Source organism: Hemitrygon akajei, chromosome 2 (assembly GCF_048418815.1).
Source record: "Hemitrygon akajei chromosome 2, sHemAka1.3, whole genome shotgun sequence".
Taxonomy (NCBI): domain Eukaryota; kingdom Metazoa; phylum Chordata; class Chondrichthyes; order Myliobatiformes; family Dasyatidae; genus Hemitrygon; species Hemitrygon akajei.
The window spans coordinates 59,410,523-59,434,666 of record NC_133125.1 but is presented as its reverse complement, the minus strand read 5'-3'; the positions used below and the strand labels follow the sequence as shown (position 1 = coordinate 59,434,666).

The 24,144-nt window shown below is 40.8% G+C and overlaps 1 protein-coding gene across 1 annotated transcript; it reads left to right on the top strand.

Moving 5' to 3' along the window:
• The first annotated feature begins 5,888 nt into the window (after positions 1 to 5,888).
• Positions 5,889 to 11,908, top strand: LOC140737471 (doublesex- and mab-3-related transcription factor A1-like). Its single transcript, XM_073063931.1, has 2 exons — positions 5,889 to 6,402; positions 9,669 to 11,908. The coding sequence occupies exons 1-2, from the start codon at positions 5,889 to 5,891 to the stop codon at positions 10,490 to 10,492; spliced, it is 1,338 nt and encodes a 445-aa protein (XP_072920032.1). The 3' UTR covers positions 10,493 to 11,908.
• Positions 11,909 to 24,144: the final 12,236 nt, after the last annotated feature.

Sequence of the window (24,144 nt, the reverse complement as noted above, 5' to 3'; positions counted from 1 at the left end):
CTGTAGTTAACCAGATGCATCATCTATAGGGGTATTGTTCAGGCGCTCTCGGCTATTCTTAGCGTTATCCGTGTAAAAGCTCTGATTATAACCAACGCATGTTTGTAACTCTAACGCTAAGAAAAAAATTCCTTACCGCCTTACGCTTGTTGTGCGTTTTTAGGTTTAAGTACGCAAGTTAGAGCTATATCAAATTAAATTTGAAATCGTTTGATATATAAGTTACCTAGACCCTGCAAAAAATTTCTTTGATGCCTTTTCTGTCTCCCACTCCCCACCCCCACGACCCACCCAGACTCTAGATCATCAGTCGATATCTTATCGGAGCCAGAACGGTGAAAGTAGCAGGCAGCGTTCGATTAAAACCCTTGTCCCGCTCTATATTAGATACAGCATCGCCCTCGCTGTAATGAAATTAAGACGATTATTATTACAGAAGTTTCCTTTTTTTTAAGACGTCAGGACTTGTGAACAGCTTGATTAAAACAAACGTTTTACAAACGCAATAAGAATTATTCTCCAAAATCTTCAACAGCAATCCTCTGGGTCGGAATTCGTTCGTTGACTAGAACTGCAGACTGACACCGCACAGTGGAAGGCTATTCAGCCCATTGTTCGTGCTCTTCCTAGTTGAAAAAGTAACTGGAAGATATTGCTGCCAAAGCGGGATATAAGTTTCCATAATGACTACATTATTCGAAATAATTAACAACTGGCTCGCATCACTGATATTAAATGTACACAAACATCGCAAGTTGCAAATTACAATGTCGCTTGAATAATTGGTGCGTGCGAATGAGTAGCTATATGCTCTTCCAAAGATTAAAGTTACAGTATGACGTTTGCTTGTTATATTATATATATTAGATCAAATTTCATTCATTAGTATAATATAATCTGGAGCTTTTGCTATTAGATTGTAACCGTGAATGTTGTTATATTTAATTACAGTTATCTAATGATCAGGGGCTTTGCTTCAAAATAGGCTCGATTACGGAAAGTCCCACTGTTGTGAGCCTGTATAAAACATATCGAAGTTACAGGAAGTAACCGTAGTAGCAAAGACGCGGTGCTGCAGAAATTGGAAGCACAAATTGTATAAATCCGCATGAGAAATAAAATGATTACTTAAATCTGCGGGGTGTAGGAAAAGATAATGTTGAGGCTGGCGATTGCACGTTCGCGCAGTCCATACTTACTTTCTTAAGTCTGTTTCCCAGAGCCATGATTATCAAATATATACCACTTTAATTTAAATTATTAATGTTCCCGTCTCTGACCATTCAAGATTACAACTGAATACAGTAGTTTGTTCCGGTCTGTTAAAACACATATTCCAAGAAACACGAATGAACAAAAATAACCCAGAAAATCTTCACCAACCTCTGCCACTGAACGATGCTAATTAAAGTAAGGACAACAAATAAGTAGGCGCGTTAATCATCACAAGTAACATGCTCACTTTGTGATAGTCTCACGTCTGATAGCGTCGAATTTAAAATTATTTCTCTCTGCAGATAGCTGGCCAGGGAACTGACTGAGTTGCACGGTTTCAATTTGAGAATAATCATATTTTTCGCTTGTTACATGTGTCTTTGGTCAACGTTGTAAAATGCCTTTTTAAAAATTACACAGCGTTCCAACATTCACAGTCTTTAATGCGTTTTAAAGGGAATATTTAAGTTCTTTATATTTTACAATTACAACTCTTCAGGAAGTACCTCGATGATGGTAACGGCTCTGGGGTGTGAGGACGTGAACGGGGTCAGATAAATGCTAGATGTTCCCGCTACCTTTAAAAAAAAAGAGAGCGATTTGGAGAAGGCGTGTTTGTGAGTTTTGCACAAAGCCCCATAAAATGTGTGTGTGTGTGTGTGTGTGTGTGTGTGTGTGTGTGTGTGTGTGTGTGTGTGTGTGTGTGTGTGTGTGTGTGTGTGTGTGCGCGCGCGCGCTCGTGTGTGCGTGCGTGCGCGTGCGTGCGCGTGCGCGTGCGTGTGTGTGCGTGTGTGTGTGTGTGTGTGCGTGTGTGCGTGTGTGTGTGTGTGTGTGTGTATGTGTGTGTGTGCCCGCCCGCCCGTGGGGGTGATGTTGGAGATTGTTGGGAGGTGTGGAGGCCTACAAGTAGAAATCAGAGAAGCGGCTTCATTTCAAGCTGATTCTATAGTAACTAGACATCGAAAGTTTGAAGCATGTTTTATTTTCAAACATTTGTTTCGCGTTATATTTTGACTAAATTATATCACAGAAGTTAGAGCATTTTTTTAAAAAAATGTCCACATTTACACACTGAAAGCTGTTTGAAGCGCGAGCCTTTACACCAGTTTAAGATTAAAATAAAACAATAACGTGTATAACGTCCGCACAATTACAAGAATAGTTAAAGTAAATTTGGATGTTGTGTGATAGCCCCATAACTATTTCCACAGATTAAAACAGAATCACTCAGACAGTTACTAGATTATGTAAAATGTGTGCTCACACCAATGAGTATCCTTATTGAAAATGAACTATGACAAATTTCCAATTGTTAGATATTACGTTACATTCTACCTTTTGGTGCCACAAACTAACTTCAGAATCCCCCAACAAGGTGATGTGACAACTGATAATTATGACGAGACCGGTGATCTAATAGAGAACGGATTGTGATTTTATTCTAAGTAAAACTAACACTGAAAACTGATCGCAGGAAACAGGTCAGACACCACCAGTGCGAAGAGACACAGAACTGATACTTCAAATTAAAGACCGTTCACCACTATTGAGGATTAATTAAAGCAATGCGTTGTTACTCCGCGCGCGTACGCGCGCGCGTGTGTCTGTGTGTGTGTGTGAGAGAGATTGTGTCTCTTTGTGTGTGTGTGTTTATATGATTGCGTGTCTGTGTATGTGTGTGTGTGTGTGATTGCGTATCTGTATTTGTGTGTGTGTGAGAGAGAGAGAGAGAGAGAGATTGTCTCTGTGTGTGTGTGTTTATATGATTGCGTGTCTGTGTGTGTGTGTGTGTGTGTGTGTGTGTGTGTGTGTGTGTGTGTGTGTTTGTAAGTATCGGAAGGGGATGGAGAGGTAGATTGACGTTGTCAAAGTAATAATTATTTCGCACCCGGCATTGAACGAAAATTGTACAGACGTAACCTGAAATATAACAAATTGACCCAGAATCGTACAGGTACGGGTATAACCTCAGCATCTAGTGACACTTCGTTCAGTAAATGGAACACGGTTTACTATCGGAATGAAGCAATATTAGGTACATTTACTCACTATACACTGGAAACACGTGCATCATCTTGGATCCACAGATGAAGTAGAAAATGGTGAATGAACGGGGCCTGACTTGACTTTGTGTCCTAGGGAAGAGGCTGAGAGGTGGAAAGCTGGGGCTTTCCTCATCCCCTGCTTTTACTCTCTGCTGGCACTCCTGTGAGAGTCAGAGGAGGTGTTTTCATTCCTCAGAGGAGGCTAGGTCCGTTTCGCTGCACAGGTTGCAGCGCTGGGTCTTTTAGTGCCCGTGGCCTGGTGGCTTTTCTCCTTGGTTCTCTTACAGGTTATACCGGACCACCACAAGACCGGGGTTGTTTCAGTTATGGCACACCCTGGTCCGCCTGCATACACCATCGACCAACAAGTTCCTCCACCTGCGAACATGGAAGGAGAGAGGACGATGGTTCCCTTTTCATCAAGACTCGATGTGGCTTTTAGCTAACATTTGCTCGTCCAGATTCCAAAGGTTCCCTGGATAATGGGAAGGGAAGAGGCAAAAGGCCATATATTACATGCACCATGGTTCAGTGGGAAAGTTCCAGAAAGAGGCAAGTGGTTGATGGTTATAGAATACAATACCAGAAGAACGCAGAGGGAATGATCCCCTTGGAATGCTGAACGGGTGGCAGAGGGGATGAGATGTAAGAGTAAACCCTCGGATAGAAATTGAGGAGTCTTACCCTCCCCTCTCCCTTCTGTGTGTCAAATGATCTGTTCACTCCCAAACCTCCCTGGTTTGCTCTTTGATCGCCAGCAGCAGTCGCGTTCACAAAGCATTCCCACTTGCAGCTGTTGGAAATGCACCACCTGTCATTTTAACTCTTCACTACACATCATCCGGGGACCCAAATGATGCTACTAGTGAAGCGGAATGTATTGCGTTCGGCGCTGACGATCATTTGTCTTTACTCCGAAATGTAGTGCGGACGATTGGTTTGCCGAACAGTCCACAGTCAACCTTGAACTTCCATGTACCCCTCACTTTAATTCTCCATCCCGTTTCGTCTCAGTCCTGATTTGTGTATTTCTCTAAATGTTGCTCTGGGCAGCGACATTTTATCTTCCAACTTGCCGCATTACAATACTTGGGGACTGATATTCGTTGTAACAGTTACTTTTTTTTGCTTTTCTGCCTTCCCTTGGTCACATTTTAAATTGTTTATGTAGTACTTTGCTCCAAATGTCGTTTTATAAAGTTTTCTGCACCCTGTCATTGCCTTTCCCTCTGTTTAATCCACCATACCTCTCGGCAATTTTAAAACACGTGTCTCTCTTCTCCTTTCCAGAGTCGTGCAACTTTCTTCTGCCTTGAAGCGTCGAATCTATTTCTCTTCCCACTGATGCTGCTTGTGACATAATTTCACTCTGGTCTGCAAGGGAAAAGGGTAACAGCTCAGGCATAATGACACAAGCTCTCTCCCGAATTGACCATATTTGGTATGTCATAAACACGAGAAAGTCTGCAGATCCTGGAAGTCCAGAGCATCACACACAAAACGCGAGAGGTCAGGCAGCATCTATGGAAATTAACGTTTCGGGCCGAGACCTTTCAGAACTGGAACGGAAGGGGAAGACGCCAAGATAAGAAGGTGGGGAGGGCGGAGGGGAAGCAGGACAGCTAGAAGAACATATACACAAAAATACAATTGCAGATGCTTAGAAGAACATATATCTTGGTACGTGTTTATTAAGTTTATTCGGTATTGACCCGATGGCATCCATATTAATTTGAACGGACTGTAACGTTACGTTAGGGAGGAGCTAATAATGTCACATCCAAAATAACGGTATCGCTCTGTATTTTGTATTAAAATATCCCGGAAGCAATTAAAGAAAATAAATTGAATTCTTGGGTTGTTGAAAGTTATGGACCTGAAAGTCTAACGCTGTTTCTGGCCTGCTAATAGTTTCTAGCATTTCACGGATTTAAGTCAAAAACAACTCACTATTGTTAAAACGTTTTTCATCTTTCTCGTTACTGTCAGTTGAGAGGAGGGCGAGCTCCGGCCAATAGGTGAAGGCCTGCACAGCGCCCTTCCATTGGCGACGAACTCCAGCCAATACGTGAAGGCGCAGAGCCGTTCCGTTCCTTCCCCTGATTGACAGACAGCTTGAGGTATGCGGGGCCGAATCCGGGTTTAACTGGTGTCAACTATGTAGCGTGTGGCTCCATCAACATTGCACTTGAGCACAGAGTGGAGTTCAAGAGCAGACTCAACTCGCATTCTAATCCAAGTGAATTGCAGATAGCAAGCCGTCCAGCACCGATTGACCCTCTCGTTTGCAATGATCTTTATATGTTGCGGCTAAACCGGAGCTGTTTATTGTTTTGCAGTCAGGTTTGCATTATCCAAATATACAGTTTTTGCTTAGTTGATAAAAATAATCATTGTTAGTTATATTTCTAGCGATGCTGGAAGTTCCAAATTGTTGACTGACACTTCAGTCGGGCGCAGTATATAGTTTGCAAATCCTTGGCGTGGCGAATTCGGCTTATATTTTGGGTTTAAATCATGTTTGTTTTTGCGTTAGCGTGGTCACCTGCAAAAGCAAGTCGTTGTTGATAAAAACGAGTATCTGGTAACGTCTTGAGTGAGCTTTGATTTGCACCGATCAGACTGATAATGGACGGCAGATCGCCGCTGCCTTCCGCCCCCCATCCGGAGCCTTGCCCGCCGCCTAATCCTGCAACCGTGCCCATTTCCATGGGCGGCAGTTCCCTGCTGCGACCGCCGGCACTGCTACTCCGAGCCGCCGCCGCTGCAGCCGCCGCCGCCGCTGCGGCCGAGCGTTATCCCAGGACGCCGAAGTGCGCCCGCTGTCGCAACCACGGCGTGGTGTCGGCGCTCAAGGGCCACAAGCGCTTCTGCCGCTGGAGGGATTGCATGTGTGCCAAATGCATGCTGATCGCCGAGAGGCAGCGGGTCATGGCCGCGCAGGTGGCTCTCCGACGGCAGCAGGCGCAAGAAGAGAACGAGGCCAGGGAGCTGCAGTACATGTACGCCGGGGGAGGCGCCGCCGAAGCCGGCCTGGCCATGGCAGCGGCTGCCGCAGCCGCCAACGGCATCATCCCGTCAACACGGGCCGGTTCGACGCCCTACGAGATCTTCGGAGGCGACTACCAGAAGCAGAAGGAAGGTAGGCTAGCAACAGACATGGTCATAGACACCTGTCAACACAGTCGCCGGGAAAACTAGCTTTTTATCATGTTTAATTGTTCAAGTTGTTGCTAATGATTTTTAGCTGTAGTTTTTAAAAGTGTTAACTCGTTTATCAATACTGTTCGCAACAGATGATTCTACCCAAAATTTGTAGTCACAGAATCCATAATCTAATTGCAAATCTGTGGTTCCATTTTTAAATATCTTTTTGTTGTTAGTTCAGCATTTCTAATCATAATTCCCGAGATTATCTCCTCAACATATATTCTGTGTTTCTCGTGTGGCTACCCTTTCGATAAACCTAACCTCACCTTCAGGAAATGCTTGGGGAATGCATGTCCTTTTTACAGGATTTAATTGCGCGCTAACATAGACCTGGGATGGAAGAGCTCAGAACAGAGCGGAGACATGAATTCACGTGCAAAATCAGATGTCTCTAAATCGAAATTCTAACCTGAAAAGCAGTGTTTCCTAAATGATTTCCCTCTGCTGACAAAATATGGATGAGAAGTTTTGTTTGCATTCTTTTTATAATCTGAATGTTCGAGTCAAAGCTATCAGTATCTCAGAATCGTCACAACAGTAACACGCGCACTATCTGAGCATCCCGATCGGTGATAAGGACGCGGTGCGTTTCTCACTGAAGCGTTGTAAGAGGGTAACGTTCTTTCCGGGCACGGAATGCGGCGGAGGAGGATGGTGGAATACACGAGTGTTATATTGACTCAGGGAACATGAGAATTTTAAATGGATTTGACTTTGGTTTAGGAGACAGTGCTTTTTTCCCAGCCCATTTTCCAATAAGGGGCTGTATGAGTAAAACTAATTGGTCTGAACACCCTACTGCGAGACGCACCATATTTTACCAAACTGTAAATCGAGGTTGCGTTGTTCGCGCCGGTTAGACTCGGGGTTAAATAATGAAATAACAGTGAAGAGTCGAACTCCGTCTAACATTATCAATCGTTTACTACCCCGCAACCATCAGGCTCTGGAACAAAAGAGGACAACTACACCCATCTATTGAGATGTTTCCGCAACCAATCTCACTTTAAGAACTCCTTCTCGTTTCATTTCATGATCTCGTTATTTATTGCTATTTATTTATATTTTGCATTTGCATAGTTTGCTGTCTTCTATGCGCTTTCTCGTTTACAGTTACTATTCTACGGATTTGCTGAGTATGCCCTCAAAATAACGAATCTCAGGGTTGTATGCGGTACATGTATGTACTCTGATAATAAATTTTACTTTGAACTTTGAAGTAGAGGAACGAATAAACTATTGGGGTAGGGTTGAAGGCTACTTCTGGCGCCTGGTTTTTTAAAAAAGGTGCGACATTAGTTTACAACGATAGCTAGGTTTTACCTTTTGCTCGGGGGAGAAGGCGTTTGAAAGAAATAAACTATTAAATAAAACCTCGTTTTTTTTTTAGCTAAAGTACAACTCTGCCATTACCAAAACGACAACTGGTGGATTTACCTTAAACGTGTTAATGTGAGAAATGCAACTAAACCAAGTCCGTGAACAAATATATACGATAAAATTTGGTTTACTGTGTACTAATTAATCCCCATTTCGGCGTCGTGCCCTTTGTATCATCGGGATTCCCGGATATGTTGATTTTATTTGTTACAACCAGAGGCTCATTGCCCCACACTGACGACAAAAAGAAGCTGTTTTGATTGGCTTGAATACAAGTTCCCTGTACTCCATCATTCCACATTTGACGAACAATTAACAAATAATTAACGAATATTTTAGTATATGCCAAAATAAATCAACATAATACACAAACGTGATGTTTGAATTCAAAGTATAAAATTGACTCTCGGGTAAACCTGCTTTTGTTCGGAAAGGGGTGAAACTAGGTTGAAAGGATGGACATTTCCCCGTTTAAGAAAATCAAAGATAACAAAGTCCATTAATTTTAAAATAACGCGTTCGCGTGTGGGCGACCTGGCCAACTCAACAGATGTGTCCTGTAGAATCAACAGCAGGGCGTGTGTGTATAAAGAAGGGAAGCGAAATTGACAGCAGTCCGGATGAAATTCCTTTGTCACTGGCAGACGATACGTAATATGCAGATCTAAAAATTAACATCAGTACATACTGTACTAGGGTATGCCATCTCAAAACCATTATTAACAGCAAATAATGTCTACATTCTACACTTTCATGTAAACAAAACCGAAAGTCTGCGCACCGAATTGGGTGCTCTGAAGATTACTTGTAGTAATATGCTGTAGTGTAAAGTATCCCTGTCATAAAATAACATCGTTTATGAGCTTCGCTTTGTACAAATGCTGTAAAAAAAAAGATGTAAGGTGTGCAGATAATTAAGCAATTTCGAAGACATTCCGAAACGGAAATCTATTTTTCAGTGAACAGTACACCCACATCGAGCTCCCTTTACTCTGACAGTTGATGAGACAGGCTATTGTTAAAAATGACAGCCCATTAAACAATTAGATCACATTTCCACCATTAATATCCGCGGAGGTGTGTACCGCATTCATATCAAAGTTAACCGAAGCTTTTTGCAGACTTTAATAACACTCCGGTGGCTTAGGAAAACGAATCCGGAGTAATTCGCTCAAACCCCTAACATCAACACCGTTAACATGGACGTGAAAAAACGCTTTATACTACAGCAAAAACGATTCAGGAATGTGAAATGAAGTTGGTTGACTTTTATTTTGATTTGGTGGAAGAGTAACTAATTAAAAATACGTCTCTCTGGGTATGGGGAGAGAATTAGCAAAGGTAATGATATTGAATATTGATGACAAATCTCAACTTCAAATAAAATTAATTTAAAGCATTTATTCAACTAATTTTAAACCTTAAATTTTATTGAATTGGAAGTTTTGAAAATGTGTTTGCAAAACAAGTCTACAAAGGCTAATGGGAGCTGAAGAGAAACTGCTGAAGGGATCTTCTAATTCATGCAGATCAATTGACCAGAATATCTGTTCCCATGCATTTCTGAAAAACGACAAACATTATTTGTAAAACAATGGAACCCACCTTGCCATATACTTAATGCAAATCTCCCATGGTGGCTGTTAGTTTTTTAACATGGCCTATGGATACTTATATCATTATTGTTAATATTTTTTAAAGTCAAATTTTCCTTGATTATTAATCGTTAAACAATCTATCGGGTAATGTTACTGTTTTATCATGCTTTAAGTTCTCCTGACCTCTGTGCTTCATTTCAATGTTTGGGTCTCTTTGCAGGAGACAAGAACCCCAAATATGAGCTATTCTATAATAGCCTGGTGGGCCGCTCGGTTCTCCAGCCTTCACATTCTGCCACTTCAGACACCGAAACATCGGAAACCAACCTCAAGGATAAATCAGGAAAAGCTGAAGCTTTGGACAACGATTCAGGACAGCTTTCATCCTCCCCGGAAAGTGCTGACAGCCCTCGCTCAGTGACTCCATCTGATGCAGAGTCCGGCAACGAATGTGACAAACCCAAGGAGTTGGCCAAAGTCATGGGCAACCTTCCCAGTTCTTCCTCCAACCACAGGGCACCCATTGACATTCTCACCAAAGTTTTCCCCAGCTATAAGCGCGATAAATTAGAGTGCATCCTGGCAAACTGCAAAGGAGACGTGGTCCAAGCCATTGAACAAGTCCTGAATGGGAAGGAGCCCAATGGACAGGTCAAAGATGTCGGCTGCACAGTATCTGATCCCACAGACCTTCCACGGTCCTCACACATTACCTTAGCTGGACTTCCTGGTAGCTCCATCGGCACTAAGTCCGCCTTCTCTCCCCTGCAGTCCAGTGCAGTTTTTGGAGGTCCTGCAAATCTGTACGGATTGAACCCTAGACTTGGCATCAACCCTCTTCGACTGGCATACTCGAGTCCTAGCCGAGGGCTGCCAACATTCGTGTCACCTTATGTTACTTCTGGTCTGATGCCAACGTTGCCATTTCGTCCGCCAGTGGACTATTCCTTCCCGGGCATCGTCAGGGATATTCCATATTTCCAGAACAAAGACTCGCTTTGCTCCAGTGGATTGTACTCCAGAATTAACCCGGAGAAGCAGTGACTTTGATTCTCCCTCAACAAACTGAAACTGAGGCAAAGTTCATGATTGAACTCAAAGCACTGACTATGCAGAACATTTGCATCAAACAAAACCATATTAAAAAACAATTCAATCTAATCTACCTTGCCAATAAATTGTGCAAGAGATTCACTAGATGTTAAGAATGATATTTTGATACTTTTATAATCATTGTGGGTAACTGCATTGTACTGAATAGAATAAAAAAAACACAAGACAGAGAACAGAAATGCCATTGAAGATATTTAGTGCATACAATCGATGTTTCCTCTCGCTGATTGCCATCAATGCAACAGGAGAAGAGTTAGAAAGAGATTAAGATTACTGGGTTGAAAGTGTACATTATTTCCCATCAAGCACCATGTTCGAATGTTCGCCCAGCAAGAAATGCATTTTAAGGAAAATCCTGAAGTTTACATTTCTATGTTTGTTTCCAAGTTTTGGAATAAGGCTGAGACCCCCAGTGAACGTGCCCAATTGTGCGATGTGGAATCCTTGAGTCTGGCCGCAATTGGTCGCAGAGAGCAGAAACAGAGCCTTGTCCAATTGTTACTGTGCAAGTTCCAACACAATATCAAACATATTCATCGCAAGTAACTATGTCCAAAAACGTGCAGTTGGAGAATATCAAACTGCATGTTCTTTTACTATGAAATAGGAGAATATTTCCCCATTTTGCTGTATGAAGCAATTCATTTTTAATTTAATATTGCAGGGCAATTTGTCCAAACTCAAGCTGGCTTTGCTGTGCACCCAGTATCCTCACTGTATAACTTGGTGCATTACACATTACCTATTGACATGCATTGCAGAAAGGATTTCTTTGGTGATAAAAGACTCAAGCTGAAATAAACCAATTTTAGGTACTCAGATCCATGTATTCAAGATATACGCATTGAAGTGCCTTATTTCAAAATTTTAATATGTGTCAAGGATAATTTTATCTTGGGGACGCTTTTTGTTTTCCCAACAATTTATAATTCCTATTATTAAGTGAGGCATTGCTGTGCTTTTGATTATGGGGAATAAATCTGTTGTCATTGAACAAAATGTGAAGATTTTTACTTATGATTTTAAACAGGCTTCTGGCCATGAACATGCCATGTTTTATCCCACACACAACTAACATTGCAATGGTATCTCCATAATGTCAAGTTTAGGAAAGTACAACCCCATCGAAGTAGTTCACCATGGCCAGCTACATTTTGAGTTATCAGTTTTAGCTTTCCTGGCTCTCCATCTACAATTTCAGTAAGGCCATGAGTAATAATAGTCCTAAATGGCTGAACTTGTATAGGGGAGGCAGTTCACTTCCTGAGATGTGTTGCTGTCAGTCCGTCAGCTGTGGTATAATTTGCATAATATTTCCCAAATTAGGTGTAATTGATAAGAGAGGTCTTATTGGTTGTAAACATAAAACTAAATAAATTCATTGAAACAAATAAGCAGCCGTTATGTTGACTGTTCATCAGAATGATGAAGTGGGAGTGTGTTGTGTTTTCTGCTTGTTCTTCAATCAGATTATTTCCTTACAACATATAAATCACTGACATGGATGTCTTGTCTAATAGGCGAGTTGGAAAATTAGTTTCAATGTTAACTGACAATGAATATATAGCTGCAAAAGTGATTTTGTCCCATTGTAACTGAGGCAAGTTTGGCTACACTCCGTTTTATTGAGTGGAAAAAGCTTTCATTCAGTAAAGGAGTTTTTAAATAGACCAAGGACCTCCTAAAAGGTGTTAGGGGCAATTAAATACTTTAGAATTACAACCTCTAATGTAGGAGAGGTGTTTTTACAATCATCACTGTGCTAGTGATAACAGTATTAGTTCATTGACGACAAGGGACAAGGGTGAACGCTGTTGTTGGTACAAAATGCTGTCATGGGTTCTGCTAGGTGCACTTGACAGGACTCACCTGAAGCACTCCTTAAATAGGGTAGCCCTGTCCTCAAGTCTGGAGCCAAGCACTCCATAAGCTAGCATGTACTTTATTCATCGAGGATTTAGAGGGATATTTAGTAGTGTGAGATGGACACTCTAGTATAGAATTGCAATTATTTTGATCTGAGGTAGGCACAGCAAAGATATGAAAAAAGACCTGAAAAAGGTTGTTCATCTAACATTACTTTGCTTGTAGATAGTTAGTGGGCTAGTGCCACTCAATTGAATTTGATTTATTGCGGTCTCTTGGGAACAGGAATAGGTCTTTCATTCCCTCCTTGACCTGTTCTGATTTTCTTTTACACAACCATAGGAAGATGTGTGCCAGATATCAGTTCCTTCCAGACTGTACTTTCTGGCTGTACTTTCCAGACCCTAAACAATAGCACAAAAATATTTTCTTTCAGGTAATTTTTGATTCTTTCATTATTTATCTTTACTGTTTCTTGTCTGTTCTGTAACTGCAAGCAGTCTCTACTCTGTCTAGATCAGGGGTTCCCAACATGACTCCTTGCTTAGTGGTACCGGTCCATGGCATAAAAAAAGGTTGAGAACCCCTGATCTAGGTCATTCTTAATTTTGATTACCACTGTCAGATTCCCTCTCAACCTCCTCTGTTGCAAGAAGAATATTCCCAGCTTCTGTAATCTATCTATGTAATTAAAACCCTTAATTCCTGGAAACATTCTAGGAAATCTTTCTACGTTCTCCGTATCTTTTCCTGAAATGGTGCAGATAGTATTATGACTATTTCTATTTGCTGCTAAACTAATGATTTATAAAGGTTCATCATGACGTTTTTACCGTTGTGTTCTCTGCTTGTATTTATAAAACCCATGATCCTACTAATGTGAACCATTGAACCATCAAATTTCATAACAACTTTCACAACCTTCCTTGGTACTTCCAATGATCTAGTTATCCGTATACCTTATTTAGAATTCTACCCTTTGATTTCCATTCTGTCCTTTCATATTTTCCAATGAAATGTAACACTTCACATGCTTCTGCCTCAAATTTCATCTGACACCCCTCCATTCCACCAGCCCACCTGTATACACTTGAAGTGTAATACCACCCTTGTAACAGTTGGAATGTTTCCAAGTTTTGCGCCATGTGCAAGTTTTAGTCATTGTGCTATCTACATCTAAATCCAAGTAATTAATGTATATAAAGGAAAGCGGTGTTCCCAATGATAAAGCATTGGACACTTCCTTCCTTCCTATCTGAAAAAGTAAATGTTCATTCTTTCACTATGCTTTCTGTCACTCAGCCAATTTTCTATCTCTGCTGCTATTGTCCTTCTTATTGAACGAACTTCAATTTTGGTTATATGGCAATCTATCAAATATCTTTTTGAAGTCTAAATCACATGGGCCATATTTCCTTCACTGATTTATAACAAAGTTAGCAAATCCATGCTAGCTTTGGCTAATCAGTCTTCACTTACTGATTTAAAATGCTGATGACCCCATGAATATAAAGCTAATATTTCACCATTCTATGGAAGTAGCAGATAACCTCATGTTTCTCTGCATCATATTCCAACTGCTATGTCATTAACTCTTCATATAACCTCTCTATATCCCGAATTCTCCTTGCATCCTTTCCATAACCCAATGTGCTACCCAGATTTGTATTATCATCAGATCTGGATATATTACATTTGATCCCCTCAATCAAACCATTGAAATAGATTGTGAATATCTGTGTCCCTAGCTCTGATCCCTGCTGTACTCCACTTATTAGTCCCCCTCCGACTCACACATAACAACTTTAGTATTACTTTGCCTTTTGTCCATAGCCAAATGCATAACATCCTGAAAATAATATGCTCCCAGTTTTGTTTAATAATCTCTAATGTGGCACAATGTCAAAGATCTTCTGAAAGTACAAATGTAGCACATCAACTGGCTTTCCTTCATCCACTCTGAAAGTTCCCATCTCAGAAAATTCCAACAGATTTGCCAAATAAGTTCTGATTCATAAATCCATATGAATTCTGCCTAATTCTATTATTTTCTAAGATTCCCAGCATTTTCATTATTTTCTAAATGCCATGTCATCTCTTTCTTTGCTTTATATTTCAAAATTTTCTCTAATACTGACATCAGGGTAGTCTTAATGGAAACTTAGTTGACAGGCATTACATTCTTTATCGAATTAACCACCAGTAAGACACAAGGATGCAGGTCACCAGGTGCTGAACTTGGAGAGGTTTTGAGGAAGAGGTGTCCTTTGAAAATTCTGGCAGAAATCAAAGCAATTTAAATTCAGAGTGACATTGCATCACAATGCAAAGCAGATTTGGATATATGTTGACATCAGAACAGCATCTAAGACTCGGAGCCATCTTAATTTTGTTTGGACAATAAGTAGGCAGCAGCAATCACACTAGCACAGTCTATAACTCTGCTTAATCAGAAGCATAACACACGTTCGCAGCTTCTGAACCAAACTCTGAGATAGTTTCCAGAGTGGCAGACAGGGCCCTGGAGAAATGAGGTCTTTCATCAGTTTTTTAACATGTCTTTCTATTTTGACTTATTGATTATTCAAAGTTGTCCTACAACATTGAAGTCGGAGTTTTAGAAATTGCACCTACACAAAAAATTCAAACATTTCAATTTAGAGGCAATTAAACAACATGATTGAAAGAGTAGTTGAAGAAGAAGCAGTGCTGTATGTATAGTTACTTAGAAGACAAAAGCCACTTGAAGGTAATATAAGCAGCAAGGTGATAAGGAAGTAGAAAAGCTGGTGGGATCAAAAGGGGATACAATTCCTCATCAGCCCATACACATACACCTCAACTCTTTCACAAATCATTCTGAGGTTAACAGATACGGATTTGGAGGAGCACCTCCACGCTCTATCTTGGTTGAGTTGCTCTCAGTTAAGCCTTTGGACAGGGTATGTAGCACGCCCAAATTCCAAATTTAGATCCCTTCCTTCTAGTTTAGTGGAATCTCATTTGATAACAACATTCCCATTTTTCTATGGTTAGCTCCACTAGTGGCAAGAAGTAAAGAAGGGCTACTTGGAACAGTGGAAAATGTACTTCTGATCTGCAGCATTAAAGTTGAAGTTGAGTTTATTGTCATATGCACAAGTCCAGGTGGAGTGAAAACAGTACCACGGGCACATAGCACCAGAGAACCAATATTCATTAAAGAACATAAATTAAACACAAATCATTTACAGATTCACAATTATTACAAGAAAGAACACAATAAAGTTACTTTTACTGCATATGATCATAGTGTTGCTATACTGTAGTGATTAAAGATGTGCCATTTGGTTTAACCACTGAATGGCTGAAGCAGAGTAGCTGTTCTTGAACCTAGCAGTGTGGGGCTTCGGGCTTCAGTAGCTGCTCAATGATAGTTGTGAGAAGATGGCATGGTCTGGATGGTTGGTACCTTTGATGACAGATGCTCTTTTCTTGAGGCAGCAGCAAATACTATAGGTATGGAAGGATATGCCTGTGTTTATCGGGCTGAGTCTACTGCTCTCCGTATCAATTTCTCAAACTTTTGGTAATTGCTCCCTCCTCCACCATTTGCCTTTCCAGTTTCCCTCTCTCACCTTATCTCCTTAAGTGCTCATCACCTCCCTCTGTGCTCCTCTTCCTTCCCTTTCTTCCTGTGGTCTTTCATCCTCTATGATCAGATTCCCCCTTCTCCAGCCCTTTATTTTTTTGACCAATCAACTTCCCAGCTCTATTTCACCCTCCCCCTCTCCCAGTTTCACCTATCACCTGCCCTCTTGTATTTCTTCATCTACTCCCCCCACTTTCTGACTCCAACTTCTCTTCCTTTCCTGACTTGATGAAGGGTCTCAGCTCAAAATGTCGACTGTTTACTCTTTTCCAGAGATGCTGCCTGGCCTGCTGAGCTCCTCCAGCATTTTCTGTGTGTTGCTTTGGATTTTCAGCATCTCGTCTCGTGCTTGTGATACTCTCTGCAGCCTCTCATATTCCAGTGCATTTGAATTGCCATATCAGACCATGATGCAAACAGGCAGGAATAGAATATTAAAAACAAAATTTCTGAAAATAAATAAAAGACTGACTTAATTGGCCAAACAGGTAATAACTTGAAATACAAATAAACACAATAGAGCTGATTTTAGAATCTTCTCAGAAGCAATTGAACTACAAGTTGGAAGTTAAGCAGAATATCGTGGAAGAAAGAAATTTCTATTCCAGAAGAGAAGCTGTCAGCATTACATTGTCACAGTTATATGATGACAGATTTGGATGGCTGATATTATGGACTGTGAATCTATTTTCTGTTAGGCGTTGGTCTAAACATAAAACAATATCTAAGTTGGCATTAAACTAATAAGATTTTGGACTGGTAGTTAAAGAGCAAGGGAGGGTTGCCAGTGCAGTGCAAGTCTCGTGTTAATATAGATGCAAATCTGAGTGAAACATTAAATTATAATTTGCCCTTTTATCAGAAAACCACCCAATTTTTTTTAAAGAAGGTTCTCGACCTCTGAAGTATTTCCCTCCTGCATGATTACACCAAATGCGTATTGAAGTAACCAGCTCCTCATTCCGTATTTCATTCAGTGCAGTTTAGACAACTTGCATCATACCTGTGTTGTGAAGTTACACTGCCGCCTTCACTTTAGTGCAAAATGGCCTCAGGTACACACCAGCACCAATGTAGTCATGTAATTATTGTTTTTCAGATGCCTTTACGATATTTATTAGTGAGTTTGTATCAGACAATTCTTCAATTATTTGGCTACACGCAATAAATTTAACTAAAGGTAGTGGAAGTTTAAAACTAATTTATTTAATTTACATGGTCACAAGAATGTTTTTCTCTAACCCCACCCAAATTACCAAATCTTATCTTAATAGTAAGCCCATTTAGATGTTATTTTCATTCACTTGATATCGCTTTCTTGCAGTAATTACACATTCACAATTATTTAGTGGATACAGAGGAAGAATTAGCTCATGATGGAGAACTCGCGTTAATACTCCACTCCTTTACATATAGATGATCTAAGTCAATTTAAAAGAAAACCGAAAGACAGCTTCCACACAATTTCAAATCATTCTCACTCTCGTTTAAATGGAAACTATTAGTGAAATCTTCTTGTTGGAAATTTGCTTTTTAAAATGCATTTATTACAGAAGGTGGGGCAGAACTGTACAAGCACAACAGAGAAATACGGAAAACATTTTCTTGGTCCTTTATCATCTCAACCCCAAAATATTGCTTTTAGTAGGTGATGATTACGAAAACTGTTATCAGCTCTCCGAACCTGTGCGGAGAGCCAGGGAGCGTTTGGCGCCGAGGTCTCTTTGACACCTTAATTGTTGTTTAATTAGAATCGGTAATAGTTTAACCTTATTAAGTTTATTGTTTATTAAGTTTTATTAAGTCCTGACGAAGGGTCTCGACCCGAAACGTTGACTGCTTCTTTCAATGGATGCGGCCCGACCTGCTGAGTTAATCCAGCTTTTTTGTACGTCTTGATTTGACCACAGCATCTGCAGTACACTTTGTGTTAAATTTATTCTGTTGGCTCGGGGATTCCAGGTTCCTGTACTATTTAAGCGGAAGAACCTTAATGGTTATCGTGGCTTTTAGTTCTGAGAATGTTTCGTTTCGCGATGTCGCTCGGTTGAGCCTCTGATTTTCTGTTGGGATTCCTGGGTATAAACCCGTTTGCCGTCTCTATCTGTCTTTACTCCGCACTTGAGTTCTATCATTGCCAGCGCACAGGGTTAAAAAAACCCAAATGAAAATGATATCAACTACATTTTAAACGCATTGTTTTTTTTTGAAAAACAAACTTTTTATAACTTTGTCAAATGAAGAAACGCTTAAGTCCCACAATCAGAAGTAGAATAAGGGATTATCTTTTTTCTCTTTTAATTGTTATGGTTAAAACTGTTCCATCCTCGACTGATACAGTTGATCCTTCTAAATGGACACTATGATACTTCTTGATCCCACAATCAGTTGACTCGGTGGTTACTGTGATTCTAACTGAGGGAAATTGTCATTAGACAAATAGACATATTTCATCCCGGCGTCCCTTTAATAATATTAATCTGCAATTAGTTCTTACAAGAAAATCACAGTGTTTCCGAGATTTGTTTTGCTGCATTTCTGAATATTGGAGGATTCTCTTTTTGTGGTTATTAATTAAATATGCGTCCTTGGTAATCAATTGTACCTCAGACCCAATTGTCGATCAAACTGACGCTATTGTTTTGATATTATTGTTTAAATACAATTTGCATGTTACAGAACAACTCTAAACATTATAATATATTCTATTTGGTTGCAACATATTTATTAAATTTCAAGTTCCGATCAAACGCTTTTGCTTGCACGGTGATGACGTCCTTCCCCACAACTTCATGCATTGCCAGAGAATTGTGAGACCTAATCCACGGGGAGCACATCTCTCAATAGAAAGCGGCTCTTCTCGCTCTCCGCGATTCGCAGTGGCTCTTCATTTGCCGGTAATTGGAAGAGTGATCTGTAAACATTTGATGCTGTGTTTAATTACCCCGGGACCAGAGCCTATGAGGCTCTGCGACGCCCACTTTGAACCCTCTATTTTGAAAATCAGTGACCTCGACTTCTCAGAGGCTATCCTTCTGAACTTGTGGGCCTCAATTATTATTGCAACCTCTGCGCTCTTGAAATGCAAACTCTCTCTGAACTGAACAAAGCTTTAAGGAGTTCAGCCTTTAAATACAAAACCATAATCTAGGTAACCTTGCAGTCTGTCTTCATGGCCTTGTTTGGATGTACTGCTGTCTGCAATATTAACCCGTGTAATTGCTTTTGCTTCATGAAAAAAGGAACAATACTAAATATTTTAGTCATAAGTTGGTCAGTTATATTTCAGGAATATTACTTTTATAGGAATACACCCCACAACACCAGGAAGTTGCGAAATGTCTGAACAAATGCAAGTTTTTTTTTTGGAACGAGGCCGTTGGCACAAAGCGCCAGGCGAACCTCCTTTCTCACAAGGGGTAATAAAAGATGCAAATTGTCTGCACTTTGGTTTGTTTGGAACTTTCAAGGCTGAAGTATTTTCGTTGTTGGGAAGACAAAAGTTTGAAGAGTTCTATTTCATTGTAGAAATTTTCACTTTTTCTATTATACACCACAACATGTTTTACGGTCCGTGATGTTGAGTTACCATCGTAATATCGGGAACATCGCAGCCAATTTATACACAGCACACTTCCATAAAAGAACACAGAAAATATTTGTCTTTTATAATGTTAATTCAGTGCTAATTCCCTAATCCTCCTTCAAAATCACGCCATGGAATAGTTTGCATTCATGAGAGAGAGAGAGAGAGAGAGAGAGAGAGAGAGAGAGAGAGAGAGAGAGAGAGAGAGAGAGAGAGAGAGAGAGAGAGAGAGGAGAGAGAGGAGAGAGAGAGAGAGAGAGAGAGAGAGAGAGAGAGAGAGAGAGAGAGAGAGAGAGAGAGAGAGAGAGAGAGAGAGAGAGAGAGAGAGAGAGAGAGAGAGAGATGTAATGCCTATCTAAAAGACAGTACCTCCATTACTGCACTACTTCCCAGGCATGACAGCCAAGATTAGAAAACGGATCACAGGTCGGTGATGGCGGACGTGCGGATTGGATGTCGCGGCAGCGCAAGCTGATTTGTACCATTGATATTCGCAGCAACCTTCCTAATACTGCATTAGCTGTTTCAAGCATTACTGATTAGAATGTTGACTATGTAAGCTACATGTAGGCAAAATAGATTAAGAGGAGCTAGCTCAATATGCATTGCGTTGGAATTTATGCGGCCCAGAGACGCTGATGATTTTATATCTTTCGAAGTTATTTAACTGACTGAAAAGAGCCTCTACCTTTACTCAGAGGAACAGAAAACAAAATTTGAAGTTAGGTTAGCTCATGTCACCAAGACCAAGGAGATGGTGGTGGACTTTAGGAGATCTAGGCCTCATATGGAGCCAGTGATCATTAATGGAGAATGTGTGGAGCAGGTTAAGACCTACAAGTATCTGGGAGTACAGTTGGACGAGAAGCTAGACTGGACTGCCAACACAGATGCCTTGTGCAGGAAGGCACAGAGTCGACTGTACTTCCTTAGAAGGTTGGCGTCATTCAATGTCTGCAGTGAGATGCTGATGATGTTCTATAGGTCAGTTGTTGAGAGCGCCCTCTTCTTTGTGGTGGCGTGTTGGGGAGGAAGCATTAAGAAGAAGGACGCCTCACGTCTTAATAAGCTGATAAGGAAGGCGGGCTCTGTCGTGGGCAAAGTACTGGAGAGTTTAACATCGGTAGCTGAGCGAAGGGCGCTGAGTAGGCTACGGTCAATTATGGAAAACCCTGAACATCCTCTACATAGCACCATCCAGAGACAGAGAAGCAGTTTCAGCGACAGCTAACTGTCGATGCAATGCTCCTCAGACAGGATGAAGAGGTCAATACTCCCCAATGCCATTAGGCTTTACAATTCAACTGCCAGGACTTAAGAACTTTTTTTTTTAAAGCTATTATTAATGCTTTTTGAGTTAGTGATTTAGATGCATATCATATTATTACTGAGTTAAGTATTGTATGTAAGGAGTTTTTGCTACAACAAGTGTATGGGACATTGGAAAAAATGTTGAATTTCCCCATGGGGATGAATAAAGTATCTATCTATCTATCTATCTATCTATCTATTGCAGGGGAAAAGTTGCGTGTCTGTGAAGGAAACAACAATTACAAACGACTGGAGTTGCTGTTGGTTAACAGTTTAAGACCCGCCGGCTTCTATACAAGCTTGCAATGGAGCTTTCACAACTTGCTGGTCGCCCTTCATCGACAAGTCCCAACTGCACTCCGATACCTGACTCCAAAGGCGCTCCAGAGGGAGAATGTGAGCATGATGCAATTCGGGTCGAATGGTCCAGCATTGAATTTCCATGAAAGGAAATGTGAAGAGGCAGGTTTCAGTAGTCATCTGGCGCTCTCTGGTGGTACTTTGCAGAATTACTGGCCCTTCACCAGCTGACAAGCGAACTGTGGTTAGGGCTCCGAAATAACACGTAGAAAAGGATAGGTGGAGTTGAGGTCTGCGAGAGAGTGAGGCTGAGAGCTAGTTGATAAAATAATAAAATTCAAGGCATAATGGAATGGTAAAAGCAAACAGGAAGACCCCGAGACGTGATTGGTGGATTAAAAGGATTCTCACAGGCCCACAAAATTATTTGCAAGAATTTGGCATAATGGAGCTAATCAACCGTCACTACCGTTGCATTCACCAGAATATTCAGTGTTCGATCTTATCGCTATTAATTTTAATAGATTGGACTGACCATTGGGAAATTCTGGAAAATAATATTATTTTTTAAATAGACGATTGGTTTAAAAGTGCTCTTACAAATCTTTTTCCCCAATTTACAAAAAGTCTTTGTGGCTTGTTGATTCAGGTATGTTAACTTCCTAAGAAATATTTAAAATGTTTTTGTGCATTTTTAATATTTCCAAGTTTTCAATAATTACATTTCTTGCCAACATTTCGAATCTGTTGAATTATTTTGAATTGCTCAGAAATTCTCAGTTGATAGTAAAGATTGCAGGTGCTTAAGAATTCCTGCCAGCTCTTGGGTATCAATCATTTGACCGACACACCTTTTACCTTAAAGTTCTCTTTCCCGTTCTTCAGTGTATGCATCATGGCTGCAGACTTCCAGCGAAGGTCACTGGAGATGGAGAATTACTTTAAGAAGAGTTGGTCTCAGAGCCTCTGCATTGTAATACCGCCCACAAGCACCAAAATGATGATGACTAAATACAGTAATCAGTTTCTTTCAGTGGTCTAGATAAAGTGACAAGTGTTAGATTGCAAGCTGACACCTCTGCAATGATCGTTATGGATACTAACAGGTATCTAAAATAATCAGAAAATTGCCACCAACTGGTATCCTTGCAAAATCCTCTATTTTCACTGGAACAATAAGTGAACCAATATCAGCCTTCTTTACCAGCATCCCTGTATTGAAGCCGTAGTTACGATTTCTGATTTAGTTGACTCATTTCTATCCCCAGTACAAATTCTTGAAACACACAGTAAAAATCAATAGGATTTTTGGTGTTTTAGTGCAAGAATCACAAGAAGTTTGCAGGCAGGTTCAATGTGTCATTAAGAAAGCAAATGGCATTTTGGCCTTCATTGGCTGTGAACTTCTTATGACCCATAGTGAAGTTTAACTACAGTTGTTGGTGGACAGGATGTTGTTAAGACTAAATCTAGAATACTGCACATAGTTTTGGTCCTCATCCTAAGAAAGGGATATTTTAGCTCTGGAAGCAGTCTGACAGAGGTTTACTGTGTTAATTAAAGTAGTTTTCCAGTCTAGACTAACTGGGCAGTGGAGATATTGAGATGTTTTCACAAGCAGGAGAGTCACAAACATGGGACAGGGCTATAAACTGAGCTGTGTAGATACTTATTCTCTCAGAGGGTATTGAATCTTTGGAATTTTCTGCCCCAGATTGTGGTGGAGGTCCAATCATTAGATATAGTTGAGGTGGAAATAGGTAAACATCTAAAAGAACAAGGTAGAAACATAGAAAATAGGTGCAGGAGTAGGCCATTCAGCCCTTTGAGCCTGCACCACCATTCAGTATGATCATGGCTGATCATCCAACTCAGAACCCTGTACCTGCTTTCTCTCCATACTCCCTGATCCCTTTAGCCACAAGGGCCATATCTAACTTCCTCTTAAATATAGCCAATGAACCGGCCTCAACTGTTTCCTGTGGCAGAGAATTCCACACATTCACCACTCTCTGTGTGAAGAAGTTTTTCCTCATCTCGGTCCTAAAAGGCTTCCCCTTTATCCTTAAACTGTGACCCCTCATTCTGGACTTCCCCAACATCAGAAACAATCTTCCTGCATCTAGCCCTTTATTCCAATCCCTTTAGAATTTTATACGTTTCAATAAGATCCCCCATCAATCTTTGAAATTCCAGTGAGTATAAGCCTAGTCGATCCAGTCTTTCTTCATATGAAAGTCCTGCCATCCCAGGAATCAATCTTCTCTGTACTCCCTCTATGGCAAGAATGTCTTTCCTCAGATTAGGGGACCAAAACTGCACACAATGTTCTAGGTGTGGTCTCAACAAGGCCTTGTACAACTGCAGTAGAACCTCCCTGCTCCTGTACTCAAATCCTTTTGCTATGAGTGCCAACATACCATTTGCCTTTTTCACCGCCTGCTGTACCTGCATGCCCACCTTCAATGACTGGTGTACAATGACACCCAGGTCTCGTTGCATCTCCCCTTTTCCTAATCGGCCACTGTTCAGATAATAATCTGTTTTCCTGTTCTTGCAACCAAAGTGGATAACTTCACATTTATCCACATTAAATTGTATCTGCCATGAATTTGCCCACTCACCTAACCCATCCAAGTCACCCTGCATCCTCTTAGCATCCTCCTCACAGCTAACACCGCCGCCCAGCTTCGTGTCATCCGCAAACTTGGAGATGCTACATTTAATTCCCTCGTCTAAATCATTAATATATATTGTAAACAACTGGGGTCCCAGCACTGAGCCTTGCGGTACCCCACTAGTCACTGCCTGCCATTCTGAAAAGGTCCCGTTTACTCCCACTCTTTGCTTCCTGTCTGCCAACCGATTCTCTATCCACATCAATACCAT

Bases quoted from the DNA above. Each gene is read 5' to 3' on its own strand.
- LOC140737471 (XM_073063931.1), top strand. From the start codon at position 5,889: ATGGACGGCAGATCGCCGCTGCCTTCCGCCCCCCATCCGGAGCCTTGC. The intron at 6,403-9,668 runs GTAGGCTAGCAA...GTCTCTTTGCAG, and splicing joins CTACCAGAAGCAGAAGGAAG to GAGACAAGAACCCCAAATAT.